At 42.5% G+C, this 25,345-nt stretch overlaps 1 protein-coding gene across 1 annotated transcript; it reads right to left on the reverse strand.

Moving 5' to 3' along the window:
• Positions 1 to 6,504: 6,504 nt before the first annotated feature.
• On the reverse strand, positions 6,505 to 23,802 carry LOC144118852 (monocarboxylate transporter 9-like). The gene is made up of 5 exons (XM_077651642.1): positions 23,656 to 23,802; positions 18,540 to 18,807; positions 14,406 to 14,549; positions 12,738 to 13,826; positions 6,505 to 6,662 (listed from the first exon to the last, which is right to left on the reverse strand). The coding sequence occupies exons 2-5, from the start codon at positions 18,802 to 18,804 to the stop codon at positions 6,505 to 6,507; spliced, it is 1,656 nt and encodes a 551-aa protein (XP_077507768.1). The 5' UTR covers positions 18,805 to 18,807; positions 23,656 to 23,802.
• Positions 23,803 to 25,345: the final 1,543 nt, after the last annotated feature.

Here is a 25,345-nt window from a genome sequence, read left to right on the forward strand (position 1 = left end):
GCGGCATTAACGCACCCACCGGTTGCGCCGACGGCGAAAAAGCCAGGGGTGGGCGTCTAACACTTAGCGCTGTAAAACCGAGTTTCTAAAATTAGGAGTTTGTTCGCTTTATTAAAAAGCCATATAACTCACACTAAAGCAATACAGAAATAAGACGCTGTAAGAGGAGAACTGCGTGTTAGACGCCACATGGACAGATGTTTTTTCGGGCCAAACCTAACATTTCGTACATAAACCACTAAATTTAAAATGAGTGATAAGATTACATGGACAATTATTTTAGCTACCCGCCGTGTGCCCACTGTAATTAAATTCAAACTGACAAGACAGGTGTTTTCCAAGCAGAGTGTAAAACAACACCAATTTACGCTTCGTGAAAAGCAAAAATGGCCAAATATGTGAATTTATGAAGCCAACAATTTTTATACTCTGCAGGTCATCTGGCCTGGCGTCCAGCATAAACATTAGTGTTTGTTTAGCTGCGCTTATCGTGACAAACGTATGGAATTTTCCACCTCGCGTTCTTTAAAAGGAATCTGTTTTGCAGCCTGCTGTACGCGGTGCGAAAGCGGACATCCTGTTTTTTTGCTAGTTTCATTGCTCGCTCCAAAGCTGTACATTTCCTTTATTGTTATCTATGTTAGTCCTAATGTGTCATTCTTAGCAATGATCACTTCATCTCAGTATTACAATTTACAGCATGAGAGTTTGACTTCCAAACAAATAACTGTGATATCAGCGGCTAAGAACTGTGATGTCACATCAGTTGCAGTTCACAGTTCTTGAAATAATTGGCCCTGATAATAGAATAGAAGAACACTGGTTCCCAACTAATGCACAGCCGACACAAAGAAAGCTCTCCACAGCAGCAAGCAGTGGCAGTGCCGTCAGACAGTTTGGTGTTCCCAAGGACACCCACCGCAGAACAGTGCAGAAAATGAGAGGATGCGAGAGGCAGAAGCTGCACAAAGGTCATCTCAAACTGGGAGGCGTAACTCTTTCGGGCGGGCAAGAACAACTGCTTGAAAATCATACTTGAACAAAGGCTCTGTTCGGCCTGACCTACTGTCATATTCAAAACCTCGTCTCCACGTGCTGGGAATCGAATAAAATGTCTTGCGAATTCAATAGCACTGAACGAAAGAGCAACAGTTGTGACAATGACACAGTAAGAAGCTACGACGAAGGCAAGAAATTCAGGATGATCTTTAATTTTGAGGCACGACAAGCCTAACTGTAAACTGTCTCTAGCGGGTAATGAAACAAACTAGTGCAGGCTTCTGTCAGGACGCAGGTTTTGTCATTTTGCACGGCTCGCAAAGAAAGTATTGGTTACTGTGTACACAATTTCTTGTGAAGTCATTAGAATAATGAGGAGTACCTGAATTTTTGAGGGGCGTCATAAATTGTGCCCTCCACTGTCTCATTCTGCCCCTTAGGATGTGGTGAAATGTGAAATTCTGGAGTTTTTATTACAAAAAATTATCTGCGTTTTCATTCAACCGGGCTTCCGATATTTTTAAGAATTGTGATGCCATATTGGCAAAAATATTTCAGGAAAGTTTATTTGTTCGCAGCTACAAATTATGAAAAGAATGCAGCGATTTCAACCTTCTTTTCACTTTAATTACTAAACACTCACCCAATCAACGCAAATCGACTGCACATACGCAAAGCGGCTTTCTCAAGAACGAAAATATTAGAAAAAAAAACGAATAGGTATCGCGACATGCCAACATTTGTCATTTTCAAGAACCTCATTGCGCGAGTATGAGAATTTCTCTTGGTACCGTCGTATTACTTACCGCCATTTAGTGAACTTTGAGTGCAGTCGGTAATTGTGTGTAGCACTAAGATGAAACAGTGTAAAATAAGACAGTTATAGAGAAAATACCGTTACACTCGCGCCAAAAGGTAACTAGAGAACCAACGCCTCGGTGCCAACTCTGCACCTTCTTCAGGGTTAACTGAATGGGAGCAAGAAACGCGCTTTTAACGTTCATTTAGTGTACTGCCACACCTCTGGGAAAGGTGATCGCCGCCGTGTCAGTCACATGAGATGGGTGCTAACAGTGCAGGTTCGTGGAGATATTATCCTAGAGAAACTTGCCACGTTGTGTATGCAGATATGAAAGAATCTTCGTAACAAGATCTGTGAAAACGTATACGCTAAGAGAGTCATGGAAACAGACTTCAGCGAATCAGTACCACAATTATAACCAGTGCTTTTTACTCTCTGTTTATGAAAATATTGTTGAATACCTCTTCGTCAAGTTACAATTTAACCATAAAATGTATTGCAAAAAAATAAACCGTAGCGCCTCTAGCCCAGGCCTTTTGGCTGCTCGACATGCCCGCTCGCTTTTTTTCAAGATGAAAAACGCGCATAGTCGCCATGCCTGCTTTTGCGACCTAATGCGCCTTAGCACATGGGGTGCTTTACTTGGCGGAACAGGTCGTCCAATTTCTTTCGTCCGTTTTGAATCATTGCTTGCCGCTATATTCAGCTGCTTTATTTTTCATGTTATTAACGCCATCAGCGTCTCTTGTTGTTTGTCTCACGATATATATATATATATATATATATATATATATATATATATATATATATATATATATATATATATATATATATATATATATATATATATATATATATATATATATATACCAAAAGTGATTTCTGCCAGCTGATTTGGTCAATATAATACAAAATCACCAAAAATTGAAGAAACATAACAGGGTTTAATTCACGACGTTTCGGCTGGAGGACCAGCCTTTTTCGAGTGTAGTACAGCGTTTGAAACACGCAGTTTTTATAGAGAATGCGCGAGATACAAAGTTTACAAGTTTACAGCAAAGCACGAGTTCAGAACACTTGGGGGGAGGGAAGAGACATTTTTTTAACAAAGGGAGAGAGAGAATCAGTGCAGATGTTCCGGAGAGGCTGATTTTTTTTATTAACAAAAGAACAATAAGATTAAGATAATAAAAATATAAAAAAACGGGGATTCTTTCCCACCACCTCAGGGCTGCCTTGGAGAGGCCCTCGAGGTGTCGCTCCTCTCAGGATTTTGGTGACAGGCGTGAAGGGCTCCACCCCTGTACAAGGAGGAAGCTACCTTCCAGAGAAACTGGTAGGGGGGGGGGGGGGGGAAGGAGGGGGAGTAAAGAGGAATGCAAACAAGGCCTCTATTAAAGAAAAAAAGACGAAAAAGAGAAAAAAAGGAAAGAAGAGCCATTGTACAAGGCTTGGTAATACGCATTCAGAGAAGGGTGGTGGCAACACGAAAGAATAGAAAATAGGACATTAAAAAAATGAAAAAAGGAAAAAAAAGAAAAAAAGAGAAAAAGGGGGATTCTTTTCCACCACCTATATATATAGTGGCTACACAGAGACCAACGTTTGAAACATTGTATTTGACGTTTCGGCAATGGAAAGACTTTCATCAGAAGGCCGTTAGTCTTAGTAGCCGCCATGCCAGTTTTTAGAATTGCCGCTGTGGTTTAACAAAATTTGCCTATGGCGACTACTTACATGCACAGGATGGGTTCCTTTGCGTGCAGGCTTTCGAAAGCGCACGTATTCTCTCACGGTGCAGTCAGATTTTGTCGAGGCGGAGCGGCTAGGTTAATCACGTTTTCAAGGTTCAAAAAGCATATCACGCTTACTGACGACTAGATACAAATCCCTAATTGCAACCAGGCGCCTAACTCGAAAAGTTAAAAAGCTGATTTCTGAAAATTAGTTAACTGCCTTTTTAGTTAAAATAATGCACCGATTGTGCCCGCCAAGCCTGGCACTGCTATATCACTAAAGCCATATTTTTACCCTAAAAATCCTATTTTTGAAAATTATTTACTCTTCCCCGTAACACCCAGTAAAAATTTTCTCTGCTCGAATATCGTATGGCAGTCGGTCTTGACACTTTTCATAAAGTAACAAAAAAACAACAGCAAATTTTCGGGCCAAGGTGTTTGGAAGTAAAGATGCTACTTGGCTACTTAGAGTATCTTGATTGTGGAGCCCAGAGTACAACTGCCAGCTTGTACATCGAGAGGATGAGTGCTACCTGAAAAAAACAATAGGACGCGCATCAACATATATATATATATATATATATATATATATATATATATATATATATATATATATATATATATATATATATATATATATATATATATATATATATATATATATATATAGAATGAGCCGTCGTTTATGTGCCGGTAACTAAATTTGGCCATTTGCTTCGCATTCTTTAAAACATGGCGGAAGAATACTGTGAATCGACGTAACATAACAAGAGCGGGACCAAAAGAAGTGCTGGCCCCCTAGTTGCTCGAAAAAAGAAAAGAACAGGTCATATTCATTAATGTTTTACTTTGCTGGTGCTGCGTGGTAAAAGTAATTGATTGCCTATGAAATAATGTTGCATAACGTGGCGGGGTCCTTGCGCCTCTTTTTCTCGTGGTCTGCTCCATGGCACACAGAAAAAAAGCTATTCTTCCTCAATGCTTTTTGGCATATGACTGTTCTAAGAGTGCGAAAACATTTATGCGAATAGTTCAAGGCTGGAGTCTCTATTAAACTGAAGGTTTCCTATCTTGCGGGCGTAAAATCGTATCGAATTGATTATGCGCAGTATAAAAACGCGAAGTTTATTTGAAAAGTATGTGTTTGCACATTGAAACTAAGGAGCAAACACAAACGATATGTACAGAGGTCAACTTCCAACTGTTGATTTTTTATTTGAAAAGCGGCTTTTCTTGAATGACCATCCAGATTCGTTACAGACGGTTGGCAAACAGCCAACCGCCTGCATCTAAACTTCAATCATCCACCTAGAGAAAGCACAGCTTGGTATAAACAATCTACATCTCATATCCCGCGAAGCAAATTCAAAACGTGTTAGAAGAGAGATCAGTGGATGTCGTGATTTTCAGTACGTTCGTATCTTGCGGGTAAATCTAGCTCCAGTTATTAATGGCAGCACGAAGCTAACCTTGAAAAGATTGCCAAAAAAGACGGCAGAGAGAGAATACGCATTTACTTGCAGAAAAGAGACTGGAGCGCATTATGGGTGGGGTCCTCGGTCCAACACTCCAGTGGTTTCCGGCGACGCTTTGGCGACGGCGACTAGCGCCTCCTGGTCTTCCAGGGTGCCGCTTGCAAGCATCACCTCCTACTGCTCCAGCGCCACGTTGTGCGGCTTTAAGTAGTTCAGTTTAACTGAGCATGTCCGTGTAATGCGTGTGAATTAGGGAATTTCGCCCCACCTAGGACTTGTATCTGCGTATAATGTTAGACGAATGCGGTGTAGGTGGCGGAGATTGAGGAAAGTAAGCGTTTGGAAGCGTCTTAGGTGATGAGAGTCCTGCAGGGAAAGCTTCAAGTCAACTTCGTCCATGCTCAGGCGTCTTTATTCATCGGCACATAAGCATAGACGAAGTTGACTTCCAGGATTACGCCGGGCTGAGCACAGACAACTTTATCGCTCTCCTTAAATTCTATTTGAAATCTAAAGCGATAGTCTTCAAACTAAAATTCTCTTTGCAGAAACATGGCATTTGTGTACCTGTGCTCTCGGTCATCTTGTTGCAATAGATAACCGGATCAAGACCTACTTGGAAGATATGAATGTACTCAAAATCATGACTTCCATTGAGTTGTTTTCAAACACGTTTTGAATTTGCTTCGGGGGATATCAGCTGTAGATCGGTAATACCAAGCTGTGGTTCCCCTCGGTGGATGATTGCTGTTTCGTGCATGCACCTGATGTTTTCTGGCCGTCTGTTATAAACCTGGATTATATAAATGTAGCTGTTTTACAAGAAAATAAACAGTTGGAAGTTGCGTTCTGTAAATATCTTAAGTGTTTTGTCCTTTGTCTTATTGCGCACGAGCATTCTTTTCAAGCTAAGAGCCCACCTGCTCAGACGAAGTAATTAATAGAACTTTGTTTCCTCGACGCCTATCTAGACTATCCTTTGTTATATCACGTACAACGTGCAATTTTCGCACACTCTAGAGTTGCTCTTGGTGGCTAAATCTTCATGGCAAAACTGCAAATTTTTCTAAAAAAAAAAGTGTGCTATGTGGTACTAAAGGTGAGACTGAACTAGATCCGGAACCGGTACAAAGGGGTTCCTTCTGGTTTCGGGTGCTGCTCTGTTTTCAGTTTGACACCCTACAGAAGAGGCGAATTTCTCATATTATTCCGCATCTGCATAGCAACAAATACTCTTATAAGACATCACTAGATGAACCATGAGCAACCATGGTTCGCCTGCAGAAGACGAAATGTGTTTGCGTTAATCGAAAACCATGGAAAACAGGCAATCCAGCTACATGTCGCTTCAACGAGACGGTGTCAGAGTACCACTCAAACGAATATACCGCCTTTAACGCACGTAAAATAGGGCTAGCATAACGTGAACACAATGACTTAATCTTCACGAAAATTGTTTAATATCTTTCAAAATTCTATATGTGCTTGGTTACAGATTGTTCTTCTTTTCTTTGGTGACGGCCCACTCTTTTCGTCTGTTCCAGTCGGTGACGGCGATACAACACATTGTGGACGCGGCGACAAGATTCAACGCTCCCAACATCCAGTAAAACTGATCGTATGTGCCCAATCTGTCCCTGAAGAAACCTGTAAAAAGAAAGTATTGGCAAACTGACGCCGATGGAAAAAGAACTTTCACTGCGCATGCGTATCGATGTGAAATTGCGTTTAGCAGTAACCATCACGAAATAAAATAGGACCAAATCTACTGTCTGCCCAAGCTTGGATTCACATATAAATGCGTTAAGAAGGCGGTACTCGGCTAAACTGGTATGTATCACTGTTCTGGAATATGGAATAAGCCTTTATGAATTAGACCTTCCGTTACAAGAAAAATATAGAAAGCATACGACCAGTTACCGACGTAATGTAACATTCAAGCACCTAAAATCACTGCGTGCGCTTTTTTTTTCACTCACAACATTTTACCAAGGCACCTTGACACTTCTAGTTCCTGCGATTCGAATCTTGCACGCATTTATGTGACATGTGCCCTCCATTTCATAAGAGTATGTCCCCAGTAGCCAGTACCCCCCAGTCTGAGTTTAAGGCTTACTCTCAATGGCGAAAATTCTGAGTAAAGTAAAAAGGGACTGCGTAGGTATGACCACTAGCAAACTCCTGAGATCATAATTTGTGGAAGCCGTTCATGAAAGAATTATTAAAACATGGTTGCATAAAATCTTTAGTACTTCGTGCTTCTTTGACAATATCTGCCACTGTCTCCAGGCGCTTGGAACGTTGTGTTGAGAATGCGTTGATATGTTAAATGACAAATTAAATAGACATTTCTTCCCCATTTATTGTTTTTTATGGCAAGCTTCTATCATGATATGCACTGAGCACCTCTTTTTCCATTCCGTTAACAATACTGCGAACAAACTCCTGGTCTTGTATCCTGTCTGGTCTGAAAGATTTTTAAACGGCCACGTTTGCTCCAAAGTCACTAACAGTACAACCTGCATGTCTTCAATATAACACACACCGGGAGGACAAAATAGTAAATTATTTCCTATGTCCGGCAACGGCTTGCTGAAATAAGAAAAAATATGAGCAAAATTGGTTTGAATTAGGTTCTTTAAACAACGATTTTCGCTCGCATCTCAGAATTCGACTTAAAACGCAACACATCTACCAACCATATTCACAAATAGATTGTGGGATGTAAATATTGAAAAGAAAGATACCATTAAAGGTGTCCAAGTAAAAATATAATTTGAACCGCTATCTTTTTCTTTCGAAAGCAGTGCTTTAATGCACTGCGCCCCATGGGCAACCAGAATGTGCTTTATTATTCTTTTATTGCATGGGAAACCCATCCCGCTGAGCTGCCATATATGTGTGTTTAAAAGAAACCATAATCGGAGGTATTAAGTGTGCATTTACCCATTCTTAGAAACATTCTCTATTCCGATAGGTGGCCAACCAAGTTGCTGCGTTGTACCGTTGGCGGTTCGCTGACAAGTGTGGGTACCATCAACATGTACAAGTGAAGTCAGTTATAGGACACTTGATTGATCAAAAAATATAACGATAACTACTGCGCAGGGAATAAATTTGGAAAATTGAGGATGAAAGGTCAGAACCAATGCAATGTTTATTGAACACCATTCCACAAGAAAAATTTGCTTTGAAGGCAACATATGTCAGCGTCTACCGTCTTTCTTAAGCGAACATTCTTCGCTTTCTTCGCCATAAAAATTATATTCAAATAATAACACCACCAGATCTTGAAACGTTGTGCGGTGGTTCAGTCTACAAACATGGGCTATGGTTTATCAGTCTAGCCACGCAGATGTAGCCTACAACAATTTTATTGAAGTTTTAATTCGCATATATCACTTAAATTTTCCTTTCAAATTAGTAAAGAAGCCACGCAAGGCACGCAAATCGTGGTTGACTTATAAGATGCTTAAAATAATTCCCCACAAAAATGCCCTATACGCCCAGTTCATAAAAACGAAGGATTCAGCAGTATTTACCGAATTCAAATCATAGCGCAAAAAACTTACGTCAATGGTAAAAAAAATCGAAGATATGTACTACCTAAACTTTTTTGCAATGAAAATATGCGCAGGTCAGATGTAATCTGGAGGAAGCTAAACTTGCTTTTGCACCCTAATGTGAACGGATCATTTCCTGATGTTACAGAGCATGCTGGCGAACACCTCACCGGTTGAGCATTAGCGGATGCATTCAGCAGACATTTTGTTCAGCAGAATTGCGACAGTTTAGTTTAGTTTATACGGGTTTAACGTTCCAAAGCAACTCAGGCTATGAGAGACGCCGTAGTGAAGGGCTCCGGAAGTTTCGATCACCTGGGGATCTTTAACGTGCACTGACATCGCACAGCACACGGGCCTCCAGAATTTCGCCTCCATCGAAATTCGACCGCCGCGGCCGGGATCGAACCCGCGAGAATTGCGACAGCACCGTGCTCACAAGCAACATGAGTTCATACATGGAAGCATATATGTTCTGTAACAGCACTCCTAGTTAAATTTTTCTTGCCCCAACAGACTGGGCAGAAGTTTTCTCATGCATCAATGACATTAAAAACGGGAAATCCAAAGACACCAACGATTACAAATCGTCCCTGTGAAGGATGTGCTCGACCTAATTTGCCCTGTTCTAGCACATATCTAGAATCTAATACTCTCTAGTGGTGGTCTCCAAAAAAACAATGAAGGAAGCCCGAGTGATACCAGTATTCATAAATGGTGAAAGAAATGTCTTACAGAACTTCCGACCAATTACAATCCTACCTGCATTCTCAAAAGGCATACAGAAGTTAACACATCTCAGGATGACATCCTATCTACATCAACATAAATTATAACATGGCTTTCAGCACGGATTCAGACGACATCGGTCTACATAAACAGCTCTCTTATCGGAAAAAAAATAACCATTCAGTCTTTTGCTAACAAAACTCTGGCAATGGGTATATGTATTGACTTTTCCAAGACATTTGATTCCGTAAATCACAATATTCTCCTTTGCAAACTTCATAAATACGGTTTTGGCGGAATAGCGTATGCTCTTCTTGAATCGTACCTGCAGCATTGGACGCAGTACACACAACTAAATCAATCTAAATCATCTATACTAACTCTTAGCTCTGAGCTCCCGCAAGGATGCAAACTACGGCTGCTTTTTTTCCCCATATATTATAAATGACATTGTATTCTACACCACCAACGTATATTTTTTATTATAAGTGGATGATACGTGTGTCTTCATCACCGGTAGTTCCGAAACTGACATTGAATATGACGCTAACAAAGCTTTGGCCGATAATAACGCAAGGCTTGGGTTAACGCTAAATCCCTGAACATAAATGCAAATAAAATAAAGATAGTATTACATTTCCCTAAGAGAAAAAGCATTTCTCAGCTACCGAATATATGCCTGGACAAATACATCTTGGAAATACTTGACTCGGCAAAAATCTTTGGTTTTACCTTCTCAATGCACTTAAGATGGAATAAACACAGAGTATCTTTGTTCTAAAGCAGCATCAGCTGTTGGTGTCATATCTAGATTAAATTGTATTCTACCGGAAAAACTTAAAATAGTGCTGCATAATTCAATAGTGTCTTTTTACTGCAGTACTTTATCCTTGTTTGGTGCACAACCGGTGTCACATGTTTCACAAATCTGCACTTCCTCCAGAAAAGAGCCTTACAATATATAGCCAATGTTCCGTACCGTTATTCTCATACTTATTTTCGCGCTATGACATTGCTCCTATTTTTGAAAGGTATGATCATAGATTATTCCAGTGCTACAAGTCTTTTGTGAAATCTAATAATAACTGCCTTGTGCAACTTGTCAAGCTGAAAAAGAATGAGTCCATTCGTCATACTCGATACGGTGAAACATGGAACGTGCGCTGCCCAATGGCAAGCTATTTTAAGCAATCTTTATACTACACCCTCTCTTCTTTACTAAATCGGCTTGACGAAGCATCCTTTAATCTATTATCTAAATCCCATTCTGAAGTTAAATTGTTTTTATCACATTTTCGTACGTGATGTACGTGTTAGGCCTTGATGTGCACGTTTTTTCAATGTATGAAACTTTTGCTCTTTTGTTCATTGATTTTACTGTAGTTAAATTTAATAATTTCTGTGTGCTGTATTAATGTTACACGTGTCAGCCCTTCTCGTACTCATTCTTACTCGTTGTACCACTCATTTCCCTTTGGACTGAAAGCCCAATTAATCGTCGCTAAGGAAGCTTGCAGTAGCCAGAACAAAAAAAAATTACAGACGAGGTAGCTCACTTGGCCAAATGATAAGTATGTGCGTTAGCACATCGCGTTTTATTTCACTTTCGGTTAGCGGCTAGGGTTCCAGGGGGAGGCTTCAGGCGAAGATCGGCGAAATCAGTAATTGGGGACTTTAGTGGTAGCACGCAATAAAATTTTATTTTCGGACTGCTTAACGCACCTTAAGCGCACACTGCGATAACAGTATGTTCTTGATCCATTGCACGCGGTTGGAATTTGATGAAGATGACGTCATGCAATCTAAAGCGCGAGGGAGCGGCAGTGACACACGACGGAACGTACTCAATAGAGTAAGTAAAATGGTCATCTCGCCCTGTACAAAGACATTTACAAGAAGCCGCACACCGAGACACTGCCTGTTAAAACATGGTTAGAGCAAAAAGGTACCTTTCTGCCTACGTTAAACTGCTGCCTTTGTAATTTCTTTAATACGTGATCCCTTTTCGTGAAATACCTGTTGTGTTGTTTTACATGGTGAATTATGTCTGCTTTGTTGATTAGTTCTAGTACTGTTTTCTTTGAAGTATTATGTGTTTGTTGTAAGGCTTCTTTATTAATTCTGTATGCAATATTCTTTTAGTGCTGTATTTTTAGTTGCTGCATTTGAATTCTTCAGGTTCGAGGTTTGTGTTTTTTGTTCAGAAAAGTTGCACTGTTTCCGAACAATCTAAGGGTTTAGGGACCCAGTCAGGTACACAGTACCTGTTTTCCCTCACCCTTTTGCTTTCTGTACACAGAAATATAGGCGCAAATAAATTGAAACTGAAATGAAATGTTCCCACTACTACACCAGGGATCCTGTCCTGAGGAGGGAGGGCATTGTCCGTTTCGATCACTGAGATCAAGCCGCACATCTAGTCTGGTTATGCATTTCCATCGACTCGCCGAGATTTTTTTTCATCTGCCGAAGAACATTGTAGCGCTGGTATTCGAACCCTTATCCTATCTCACGCAAAGTTGATACTCTGCCTCTACGCCATCGCTGGGAAGCCTGCATAGTCTATTCTAAATGCGTTTCTTATACTATATCACGCAGTGTAACTCTAATGTGAGTGCGGTGCACTCGGTTTCATCCACTGCGTCTGTTCGAGACCGCCGCCACAATCGAGTTCGAACTCGGCGGCGTTTCCTCCATATAAACGCCGCCGGGTTCGAACCCGACTGTGGCGACGGCGTTTTTATGGAGGAAAAACGCTAAGGCGCCCGTGTACTGTGCGATGTCAGTGCACGTTAAAGATCGCCAGGTGGTCGAAATTATTCCGGAGCCCTCCACTACGGCATCTCTTTCTTCCTTTCTTCTTTCGCTCCCTCCTTTATCCCCTCCCTCACGGCGCGGTTCGGGTGTCCGCCGATATATGAGACAGATACTGCGCAATTTCCTTTCCACAAAAACTAATTATTTTTGACAGATGTTGGTGCGCACCTGCCACGTTAGAAAGGGTGGAAGGAGCACAAGCAGGATGAGCACGCATGCAACACATCTGCGAAGGGCTCTTAGTATGGGATGAGGGACAGATGCTTCGCCCCCAAATGACACTACCATATTAAGATTATAATAGCAGTTACCAATATTATTGTCATAATATCTGGCGTTTCTCAACCGGCTTACTCCTTACCATCTTCACGAAAATCAGGGGGTAAATCAAATTGGGAATCATATCCAGGAAGAATGATTGTTTACTAACTACACTAGCAATTTACAAACCTACCATGCATTGCTTTCGCCCAAAATTATTTTAGATAGGTGGGTACTCAGGCAAAACGATTGTCAGCGCCACAATCTTAATACAATCTGTGTATATTTCGCTGATGAAGGCATAGAACCTCTTAAGTGAACGTGTTCTGCAGTTCATAGAGATGCCTCTTACCGATAACCGCAGGGATGCCCATGAACGCTGGGACCTCGCACAGTCCCTGCAAACCTGAGGCGAGGCCAAAGCTTGCTACGCCGACGTAGTCGCCGTACAGCACTCCCCTGATGCAGAGCAAGAATCCTTCACAAACACCCACCGTTGTAGTGAGTGCCGCGAGAACGACAAACTGATTGGCAAAAGAAATGACAACAAGGCCGGCCGCTAAAAGAGTGAGGCTTATGGCTGTCAAGGGGCATCTGCTGAAAGGAATCTTGTCGGAGATGAATGGCACCACCAGGCGACCCACCAGCTGGCCCATAGCGGTGAAAGTCTGTAACTGGTTGCATTCCTTCACTGTGCCCGCCTTTTTGTCGATCCCGTATGCAACAATTGTCGTCTCATGCATGGTGACTGCGTATTCCATTGCTAAGAAGCTCACGAAAAGTGCATAGAAGTTTGCGGAACGAAGCAGAGTAAAGCAATGCTTCAAGAAGTTGGGTGCCTTAACCATGAGATGCTTCCGTAAGCGATGATCGCCACTGCACGGCGCTTGTGGGTATCCGTCAGAGGAACGCGGTATTTCTGTCCCGTGGGTATCAGACGCATTTTGTTCATGAGCTTCTAAGCCCGAAGTATTTACTCTGCAGAACTCATCCGACTCAAGAGGTACGGTTTTATGATTACCGCATGTCGCTGCGTGTGGCATTGGTTTTCGATCCGTGCCGCATTTTGCGTCTGTGGCCTGATTACGCAACGGACACGGAGAAGACGGACTGGTACTCAAGCAGTTACTTTCCTTTGAAAACGTTGTATCGTCTGCCACTGCTGTAGGGGACTTCCTGCTCCAAGAAAACCAAAGTTTCACTGGGCGCGGTGTGTTAAGTAACATTGCGAGAGGTACAGCATGCGCCGTTACAGCACCGACCAGAAGCAGGGAACGCTTGAAACCGTAGCGTTCGGCCACGTAGGCATGTAAGTTCGGCCCGACGACGCCTGAAGCAGCCCACCCGGCATACTTGAAGGCGGTTGCTGTTGCGCAGTATGTGTCAAAGTAGACCAGAGTATACATGGTGAAGGAAATCACAATCATCCCTGATCCTGCACCTGTGAACAGTAAAAATGAACCTGCATGAGTTTACTGAAAAAGAATATTACAGGTTCATTTACTCTTCAGTGGGAACTTGCTCTGCGGGATATATCATCCAATATTTCTTAGGCATTTCTATCAAGAGCGTATTTTATTAGAAACTTTGTGGTGTGAACAGTGCGTGCATATGGATCGACCGGCTAAAGTGTTTTTATCTGCCCTTCACGATAAGCATAGCTTACAAATGTATGTCTGCTTCAAAAGAATGATTCAGATAAAAAATGCGTTATATGAAAACGCTCTGGCTGCTCCATAAGCTATGAGAGGTATTCACTCTTCGGTACTTCACAGAAAAAATAAATACGCAATTCAGAGACGTAAAATGTTCCCAAAACGACGGGCACGACGGACACATCATTTATCCTGCGCTTATTTATTCCAGACTTTCAGCCGCTCATTTGATGTTGTGTTATATGACACAGTGAATGGTAACTTTTGCTAAAAGACAAAATAACTGAGGCAGTGTTCGTAGCTTTTAAGCCTCTTTGATATAATATTTGAGATATCTATTTCCATATATTTGCTCTGCCGCTTACCGTATACGCCACCTAAAAGTACTGCCATCCACGTGATGTCTGGAGCAAAGGACGACGCGACTAAGCCGACACAAGCGAGAAGAGCTCCTAGAAGACCCATGTGGTAGACGGACATCTTAGGCTGAAGAAATGCCACCAGTAAGCCTGCGCAAAGAAAGTGACTTCTTGGCTTCACAGCGCCACCCTCGTGAAAACCAGTATTCACTCCTAAGCATGTAAGGACTCCTTACAATTGTGAATGCTATTAAAAAATAGGAATTCATTAACGCTGTGCTGCTTTCATGCCTGCATTATCTAGCTTTCTCTACTTTGCTTCAGATTTTGCAGTATTGACCTTCTTCTCTTTTTCCTTCTGCGTTGAGTTGCTTTTCCTCCAGAGAGACATCTTTAAAGTTAAGGTTATTAGAGTTCATCTCTTTTTCTTAGAAACACAGCATAAGTGAATACAGACAACCCGGCTTCTGCATACAATTATCCACGAATATGCACTCACTAGAAAGTATTCATGATATCACCGCGGCGTTAGATGAACTAGGACAGATTCACATCATATAATATAGTTTAGAAAAAGCTTCCGACCTTGTATCCCACAAGTTGCTTACATAATAGTTAGTCATTTTAAAGAACTGGACATTGATTGGTCACATAGCGCCATACCTGTCTGATCAGCAATAGAGTACATTTGGAGGCGCCATAACTCAAAGTGGTGCATCAGTTCAGTCTGGCAAATCACAGGAATCTGTACTGGGGTCACATTGGTTACTTGATTTTCATGAACGATACTATGCTGAATATACGAGTGAATGTTAAGCGAATGGCAGAATATAACAGCCTTTATTAAGAAAGTAAAAGCCCAAACTATCAGCCCCTCGTTCACGTCGCATTATCCAAAACTTAATGTCTACACGTGGCATAGCGCATGAAAATTAATGAGAAAGCGGCAGTAACCATGAAAAAAACTGGCGGAAGCAGCCCTTGCGTTTACGTTATATAATTTAGGGTAATTGTTTATCCTTCCTGTGAAACTAGAAATATTTATGCACTTACTACAACAGTTTAAACAGGTGAACGCAGTAGACGTATATAACCATCCCTGCTGATGCGCACGCGTGCAAGGCAACAAGAAAACCAGCACCAATCTTTCAGACTGGCCGTGAAAAACGTTTCCGCTCGGCCTCAGAACGAAAAATTTAAGTGTCACTGAGACAGGTCGAACCCGCTTTTTTTGATGCAAAAGCCGTTTGCTGTCACCCGCCGCGGTTTCCAGTGGTTAGGGCGCTCGGCTCTCGGTGTATTTGTAGATTACTCAAAGGCATTTGATTCTATTAGTCATCAGACAATGCTTGCTAAACTTGAGTTCTATGGCTTCCGTGGCGTTTTTCATAACATATTGAACTCTTATTTATCTGCGCGAGTACAACAAGTAGTAATTAACAATAAATTATCCGACCCGAAATCAGTTTTAGCAGGTGTCCCGCAAGGAAGCATATTGGGGCCTCTACTTTTTATCATCTACATTAATGACATCGTTCTCATTGACCCACGCCCAACATTTATAATATATGCTGATGATACCAGTTTATTTTTCAACTCTAGCAATATACAAAATCTGACTGAACAAGCAAACACGTGTTTACATCTTTTAAATCATTGGTCGATCGTCAACTCACTATCTATAAACATAAATAAAACAAAAGTCGTGCTTTTTAGGCCAAGAAATAAAATAGTGTGCGATAGCGACATTTCACTTCGGATTGGGTCTGTGCCTTTAGAAGTTGTCTCCGTCGTAAAAAGCCTTGGAGTATATTTTGAGAAGCACTTATCGTGGTCAACACATGTCGATAAAACAGCGGAAAAGCTGTGAAAAATAACTGGTGTGTTAAGTAAACTACGCTATTTTTTGCCACAAAAAGTGAAACTAATTCTTTATAATTCCATGTTTGCTTCCGTTTTAAACCACGGTTTCATGGTATGGGGAACTACTACACTCTCAAACTTAAACAGGTTAAATGTAATCCAAAAACGAGCCATAAGAAGCATTGCAAGCATCCACCGCGACGTTACGACAAAACCCCTTTTTAATGCCTTCCACATAACTCCAATACACGAGCTATATAATGTCAACTTAATAAAACGATATAGGAGAAGTAATACCTATCGTAATTTTCTTGAAACTTTGTCTCAACTAACACCTAGAGAACACACTTATGCCATAAGAAATCGCGATAAATGGTTCATTCCCCAAATACGAACTAACTATGGACGTCAAATGCTCAGCTACCTCTTACCATTATTGCTAAATGCTTTCTGTTAGTCTAACAAACCAGTATTTTTGCATCTTATTTCTTTTCCTGCTTTTGTCTGTTTTTATCTCTTTTTTTATTTTTCCGAGTCAGTTGTGTCTCGCTTATTTTTCCTCAAACGCAATTGTTATGTTAGCTGCTGCCAATATATGTAATCAAACAAACCTTGTAACCTTGTACGGGGGCGCAGGCGCGCAATCAAGCTCCAGTGAGAGCTTTTTGTCTGCGCCCCTAACATCTGGATGATGTAAATAAAGATTTGATTTGATTGATTGATCCAGAGTTCCCGGGTTCGAACCCGACCACGGCGGCTGCATTTCGATAGAGGCGAAACGCTAAGACGTCGGAGTACATTGCGATTTTAGTGCACGTTAAAGAACCCCAGGTTATTCCGGAGCCCTTCACTACGGCGCCGCTCTCTTCCTTTCTTCTTTCACTCCCTCCTTTATCCCTTTCCTTACGGCGCGGTTCAGGTGTCCGCCGATATGTGAGACAGGCACTGCGCCATTTCCTTCCCCGAAAAAAACAATTTTCATTTTTCCGTTTTCTCTCTGCCTCTAGCCAAAATCCTCACATCGCGGAACCGTGGTGTACAACTGATGAAGGTCTTAGTGTTCGTGAAGTCTCCTACTCTCATTATTTTCAATATTTTTTGCATGTTCTCTAAGTATCTCATTCACCCAACGTCACGCCTTTCCAATATAGGATTTTCCGCAGGAGAGCGGAATTTCAAAGACGTCTTTAGTGGCGCAATTTACGAAGCGCTGCCGATGTCTCTTTTGGCTTTCGCGAAGTTATGCTACAGCTTAGTTAGAAAAGCTTGCGAAGGGCAGAGAAAACCACCGGTACATTAAACCGGTCTGCCACTTTGCTCAGGCCGTGAGTGACTTTTCAGATATAAGGTACCACTACAGGGCTCTCATTTCCAGCCGGTTCATTCGTGCTTACTTTGGCCTTCGCCATCTTCAGAAGCGTTTCCACCGCAGGTAACCAGAGCAACTCCGGGAAGCCGGCTTTAGCAAGTCTGTTCAATTGATTACTTAAGCTAGCTTGCAGCTCATGCACCGACGAATTCCAGAGCGAAGACTCCAAGCAGAGGGTTGCGGTGCCTCTTCTCACAACCTTTGAGTGGACAGAATTTTATGGCAACAGACCCTATAGCGCACGAGGGGAATAAGCCCACCCAATGTCCCCAACTAAAAACTTTTAATGTAAAACTAAGAACTCAAGCAGGCCATCATCTGGTAGTTCAGTAGTAAACTATAGCCCTTTATCAAGTTGTATAGCATCATCTAAAACACTGTTTACTGTTGTCTCAGTCGATATAGTCCGTTGCCTATTTATAACACTCAGTCCTCCATGCAGCCAAACATTTATAACGAACCTTAGCATGCCACCTCGAATATAACAAATTTCGTGTTTCTTAAACACGAAAATAATTTTTTTACTTTAGATAAAACATCCTTTAATGTATTTACCTCAGATATAAGGAACGTTTGGCTGCCAAACGATTCAAACGATACAGCGAGCGTCCCCTTAAAATTTCTTGTTCTCAAATTGAAAACAAGTTTTAATATGTGCCAACAGAGAAACTAGTTAGTAAAGTGAAAAAAATATGGCTCTCACATGTAATTATGCAGCAACTGTTATTTAGGTACCCTCACATCGTTAAATAGCAATATAGAGGGAGGTGCACATTCTTCCGCAAAAGAGGCATTGTTCAGTAAACTAAAACTCTAGCTACTACCACATTCCCCTGAAGTTCCGTCCTGCTAATCAAAAATTTTCTCCAGCAGCACAGGACCCATCCTATGAGAACATCACAACTCACCCACACAATTCAGAGCAGCCGTAAGCACGGACTGTGGCCAAGCCGCCTGTTCGTGGCTGATACCAAACTCGTTCATGTACAGGACATAGAGGACACCACTGCTGGAAGCGGTGAGCATGGCGAAAAACGCTGAGCATGCAGCCACGACTGGGATCGCCCAGCAAACGTCTTGCACCACAGCCGGTGGCATGCTTGTTTGTGAAGTAGTATCACTGGAGGGAGCTCTGAGGGCCAGCCGAGACGCCTTCAGGTCGCACGATTCCATCGCCTGCCATAAAAAATTGGGGCCACTAAAACGCAACAGATGGCAGCCACATACTTGGTACACTACAATCAAATAAAGAAGCTAGTAAACATTTTCGAAGTCCGGCATTCACCCCTATAGGCGCCCTCTTAGAGTGAAGAAAAACTAGCTTTTGTCACGCAGCTTTATCCTAGGAGCGCGTTTACTCTTGAAGCGAAGTTCAAACCTTCACAAAATTCCCCAGATTTATTTGGATTACAGTCTAGCAGTACATGAAGAAACAATCCCTCAGCTCCCATTGAATGGCAACAGAATGCTCCGTAAAATGTTTTCATTAGCTCGTAAATATAGCTTGCGCCACTCGGTGCCATGTCGTACTTCATTTCACAGGAAGGAATTCAAATTGTGACAACAACACTCAAAAAGACAGGCGATACCTTGTTCTTTTACCGAGAGTGGGACGTGTTCTTTATGAAGTGTCATGTAATCGAGCCTAAATATCACTTTCAATGCTATTCGCAGCCGCAACAAAAGTATTTACTTTATAGTTTTTTGAAATTAACATTTGGAGCACGTTTTTCCTACAACAGTCTGGCAAGATTCTTGAATTTTTTCGAGCGTTATTTCATAGCACTTTTCAACACTACCTGCTCTTCCTCTGGTGCGCTTAAAGACAAGTTACAAATTTTGAAGCATGCTACGCGTTGTGAGAGTGCTTTCGTTTTTCCCTTCGCAGCGTATTATAAGCCGGCGCGATCCGTGAAAAAAAATTCACGCCCTATCGGAATCATTGGCAACGGTTTAAAATAAAATTTAGGAATCCACTTTTAAGCTTTACTTGGTCAAAATGTCCTAAATAATGAAAACATGCAGAAATAATTAAATACGAGTGGCTTTTGTGAACTCGTATTCTAGACGTCAAGCTTTACTCATTCATAATGTTCTAAATATATAATGAAAGCACAGTAAAATAATGAAACACGAGGAGCTTTTGTGAACCCGTACTCCATACGTCACATCTTCAACTCAGGCTAGCGTCCCGTTTACGTTACTATCGTATTTATTCCTGAACTGGAAGATTCCTTGTGTGGACGCACACACTAATTTTGGAAAGAGATGGTTCTGAGCCCCCAACATGCGAAAAAGGTTACCGGCTCAACGCATTCTATGTCGAATATCCAGCATCGTCCAAAGAAACGCGCCACCGATTACAACGCTGCCTTCGAGTCATGCGCAAGGAGAAGTGCAATATTACGCTAGTGACAACGCAAGATAGAGGAGCTCTTTTTTCCGTTCTCAAATTTTTTTCAGAGAAGCTGAGCGCAAGTAGCGACAACAAATGTACATTATTGGAAGCAAAGCGCCGAGGCAGCAACCACTATCTTTACCGATAAAACTTTTCCCGCATAATTTTTTCCACATAAATTTTTCCCATATGCCAGTGACATCAGCACCGGAGGGCCCTCAATGTTTTGCCGCGCCAACTCCTTCAGACGTCACACATCACCATGGCTGCGGCCACTCAGGCGGGTAAGGGAGATCTGCCCCCAACGGATTTCTCGCGCCCGTCTGCAGCTGGCGGAGGGACCGAGTGGGTGGGGCCGGCGGAGGAGCGGCAACATTTGAGCGTGAAAAAGGGACTAGAGGAGAGGGAAGGACGTAAATACGGGTAAATTCAAAATCTCACTACAGATTACTCAGCTTCCACAAAATGCATCTAAAAGAATTGTTGCTGGAGGAGATAAGCGAAGCGGCATCCTTTAACATGCTAGGCTCAACGCAACTTTATTGACAGCCACTTTCAGAGGTCCTTTACTTTGCAGACAATAAAGTTCTTCCCTCCACTCATTCCTCTTGAAATAGTGCCATGGAGTCGTTACAAGCTGATGCTGCATCTTTGATGGACCAGGTACTGCAAGAACTTAATCTTTATCAGTCAGCAAAAAAAACTAGACTAATCTGTTTGCAGCACGCTATCAAAAACTAAATAAGAATGATAGTCGATTTACGTAGCTAGGCCGAATGTGAATTAGATGGGCTAGCCGTTCGGTGTTTATTTCGGTTCCGGAGTTCAGCTCCAGTGCTCACGATGGCAGTAGCGATCATATGTTAATGTCCATGTATGCGGAATTGGTCACTCTCTCTATTCATTGATCCCTGGGAGTCTTCTATCCCAGCTGCCGCAATGGTGCAGCGTTCAAGAGATGCGCAGCTTCCCTTCTTTGGCACGTGCTTCCACAGGTGGGACTTGGGTTGCGAATCAGTTGGCTCTTCCCGAGTTAAGCAGCCTGCCACAAAAATGTCTTCAGTCAAACAGACAAAGAGAGAGTCACACAAACGCCAAATGCCGGGAATGGCCTCTATAAGTGCTAGCGCACTAAAGACTGTATGCATAACTTGACATTTTTCCACCGTTTCTTCTTCGGGCATCTGGTTGCCACTATTACTAATTTTGTCCATTCTTTTTTTAGCCAAGGGTAAATATATGGTGTGATATTTCATCAGGGTATGGCTCGAAATAGCCACTTCAATTGTTTATATAAAAAACATTCTAATCACCTAACTGCATGTACAAAACGCCTTTTCTGCATCTTGTTCAGCACGGAAAGTTGTTTGCATGCCTTTGCGCACAGCAAACGAAGATGTAGAATTACGGTCTGCTACCTCTGTTTCCTGACTAGGCGTTCTGATAACTCAGTTTTCAAGTAGATCAAGCCTCTACCACCCTTATTACTCCATATACTAGTCGATTCTCTGTAGTTCAGACGCGTACATTTGAACTTAGTTTCTCAAACTGTTGGAATGTCCTTCTTCCGGTCCACCAACTTTTTGTTTCACATGCAGCAGTGCTTTCAAAAACCCATATCAAATCATTTTCTCTACCGAGGTTGTATACCTGCTATGGCCATTTTCATAGCCATTTTTATGCTCCTACTATCATTAATTAATGTCTGAACCTCTATTTTCTGTACAGACGATATATGCGTTGAGGTCTTACCTGCTCGATATATTCTGTAGCATCGATTACATACTATACTTTACTTACAATTTTTGTTTGGCCTTGGAATTTGATTTCTATATTTTTTTAATTATGGTGATGTGTTTAACGTGTACCAATAACTGCCCTGCACACTAACTCAAGCCTCAATTGTTTTTGCTTATACTCTACTTTATTATGTTTATGCATGCGTGCATAAAGATTTTTATGAACAATAATATGATTTCAAAATTTTTTCATATGTATTGTACACCGAGCGCAAAGCACCTGCCGTGTCGCGCGGTAACGCGGAGTTTTATGAGATATATATAGCGTGGAGACACGCGGCATTGGGGTTGTTTTTGCCAACTAATTCAGCGTGGGTTGCAATGGCGCCGACGATTTATTTTACCGTTTGTGAGCACCAGTCAGCTTTTCAAGCGCGTTGTATTCCTTGTTCCTCCGATCGTTGGAACACTCCCCTGATATCTGGTGGAGGTGGAGGGCAAACCACAAATTCTGCGGCAGGCCCCAAAGAGCAGCCCACGCTAATGTCCCTAGCGTGGCTTAGTGGTCATAGCATCTGCCTCGTGTGCATGTGGTCCTGGGTTCGATACCCGGTGCCGCCGGCTACCCGCTGGTTTTCAGTGGACACAAGCCTTGTGCTTTGCTTGCACAGTAATGAAATGCTGCGGAAGGTTGCCAACTCTAACAACGCCCCCTTTCCAATACGACCACGCACACTCACTAGTAGACGCCATCCAAGGTATTGTTCTGAAGGAACTCAAAGATTTTTACGTCAGAAGCGGAGCCCCAAGGTACGTGCGTGAGTGACGTCTTCCGGCAGAGCTAGATCAGGCAGAGGGGATATCAGAGCTGCCACTACGTACTCTACAAAAACAGTTCAAGGCACATGATGCGATTGTTCTTCACACCGTCCTGACGCCAAACTCGAGTCACAAGGCTCAGCCTTCCAGTCCGAGAAAGTGCAGCCGGTGGCGTCCACCTGATAAACTTCTCCGCTGCTACCACTGTGAAAAATCTAGTCATTTGTATTATTTTTGTCGCTATAGACGCCTCGATCTTCGTAAAATCTCCGCCAATATGTGCTGTCCTCAGTACGAAAAGCGACTTCTCATTATCAACGAATATTTGGCGCCTTCGTTTTTCCATACCACAGGCCCCCGATGATACACATCTTCCAGAAATGAATCTCATAACGACACTGCTTGAAGCACGCCAGCCGTTAACTGAAGAGGAAAAAGAAGGTTTAATACCACGTGTGTTGGTCTCAGTGCCGTGCCTCTCGTCATTTCTGTTTATCGTTACGGGTCGTGCGGCGGGAACGCAGCGGATAGCGTACGGGAACTGGCGCTACCATGTGGTAGAACAACGCAGCATAACTGTATAGAAATGGTCTGGAGACACGCAGCGTTTGTTCCGTTGTTTCCTACTGCTGTAACGTTCGCCGTATTTCCGCCGCCTAAGTATTAACCTGAAATGCATTTAACCCGCATTCTCGAGAAATTGAAGCGAAAAACGTCCGGAAGTTGATGCGACCCTCGGCCCGAATATCAACCTGAGCTGGTGAACAAATCGAAATCCGAATATAAAGCGAAACTTGTCAGAAAGCATCCGACAATTTTCTGGCGAACGACATCCAACAAAAAGTAATCATCAGCCCCAACCGGGACTAAAACCACCGCCTGCAAAAGCAAAGCATCTTGGCTGTCGGATCGGTTAGACCACTCCGCCATCACCACAGGCATTCGCGCTGCGTAATTAAATGCTAGTCTCTCGTGCTGCTTCCTGGTTACACAGTCATCCAAATTTTTCTACACAGCGCTTTGAACCAGAAAAAATTGATTATGAAAAATGAAAAGGATAATACGTACACTTCAGACTTCTCACTGGGCAGCGCCACTACACTGAGAAGGGAGGGAGGGAGCAGGGAATGGAAGAAGGAAAGGGGAAAATGGCACCGTGGAAGAGCTGTGCGAGGCAGATGGTCCAGTAGACTGTGTGGCATGTGTGGGCGCCACCTGTTCCTATAGGAAAGTAGATGGCTCAGATCGAGCGGGTCGCCACACGCCAAAAGCGCCCCAGGGAACCCAGCGCGTTGTCAAGATTAAAACATCGCCTGATGGCGCTCTCTTAAGACTCGATTGTTGTTAACACAGTCTAAAAGATGTCCTTGAATGCAATACGCCTTCTGTGCAGTGCATTTCGCGCTCACTTCTGCTCTCGAGATCGACAGCCAGCTATTTTAGGGCCTCCGAGTGTCAGCTAACTGAACAAAAATATTTCTGTGGCTTGTTTCTCTCACCTCGTGCCGACTCCAATTTGCAATGTATAATACATCTAAAGTAATAGCAAAAGCGAAGAAAGCAAATATACAACTCGACGGCACATGCTCTCCTATTTTGTTCTTCACTTCTATTTATTGAAAGTCCTTTTTCTTGTCCTCTTGCTTAGGGATCACTATTTAAGCAAAGCATTTTAATCACGATGCGTATCAGGAGCAAGGAGGTACGATCACACAAGCCAACAAAAGGCTTATGCAGGCCTGTTTCAGTAAAAATGCCCTCGTCGGTGATAACACACACACAAAAACACACATGTTTTGCTTTTTTTTTGGTCCAAGATGAAATAACACACCGAATGACACCAGCTGGAGAAACCAAAAAATCTGGACGACACACGACCGCTGTTCTAGCAAGGGATATGCATTCAAAACTCAGTCAATACACGCACACTCGAAACGGCTTCCCTTTCGTGCACATAGCCTTCATATTTGAAAAGGCTGAATTCAAACTTTGTTTTTCAGACTGACCGATGGTCATCTGGCGCAAGATTTCGCTTGCTTCAAATGAAGTTCCGCATCAGTAATATCCCTGACTCTCAGGTCCTCAGGCTTAAAAAAAACAGTAGTGTCACTTATTCAAGGCTTATTGCAACCCTAATAATTTGCACTAAGCGACAAAATCCGACGGCCGGGTAGTGACCAGTGAAAACATACGCCCTCGCAAGACGGCATTTAGGCAAAGGCTAGCTTAAGAGCATTACTCTTCAGCAGCGATGCAAAAAAAGCAGTAAAAAAGTCCCCCACTTCGCACACACTAACCCACGAGTCTAGCAGGAGTAGATATGCGAAGAAAAGAAAGGACGGAGCTAAGGTAAAAAGTAACCAATAAAAATTAAAGTTTTAAGTTTGATCACATATCGGCAATTCAAGGCACGATACCTGACTTGCGTGATGGACTTGCCTCTGGCTGACAGGACATTAACTCAACGTTCATGCGTGATAGTTCGTTCACTTGGACAAAAAAATGACTGCGCGATTAGGGCAAGTTTGTGCCACAGGAACAAGAAAGACACCACGGGCGACTCTGCTTTTTTCCTAATCGCGCAGTGCTATGTATTGTCGACATGGCATGAAAACAAAAACTAACCACCACCCACTGTGCAGGCTTCGTTGAGAATGCTGCGCTCCGCAGTCTTTGCGCTTGAAGGCTATTCCAGTATCCACAAAAACGAGAAACTGGCCTGCGCTTCCCTTAATGGGGTGGCAAAATATCTCATAAT

This window comes from Amblyomma americanum, chromosome 2 (assembly GCF_052857255.1).
Source record: "Amblyomma americanum isolate KBUSLIRL-KWMA chromosome 2, ASM5285725v1, whole genome shotgun sequence".
NCBI lineage: Eukaryota > Metazoa > Arthropoda > Arachnida > Ixodida > Ixodidae > Amblyomma > Amblyomma americanum.

What these genes read in the sequence shown, in the direction of transcription:
- LOC144118852 (XM_077651642.1), bottom strand. Translation starts at nt 18,804, where the DNA reads ATGGAATCGTGCGACCTGAAGGCGTCTCGGCTGGCCCTCAGAGCTCCC. An exon ending in ACTTTTAGGTGGCGTATACG is followed by an intron (nt 13,827 to 14,405) that starts GTAAGCGGCAGA and finishes TACTGTTCACAG; the next exon opens with GTGCAGGATCAGGGATGATT. An exon ending in GGGCATCCCTGCGGTTATCG is followed by an intron (nt 6,663 to 12,737) that starts GTAAGAGGCATC and finishes TTCTTTTTACAG; the next exon opens with GTTTCTTCAGGGACAGATTG.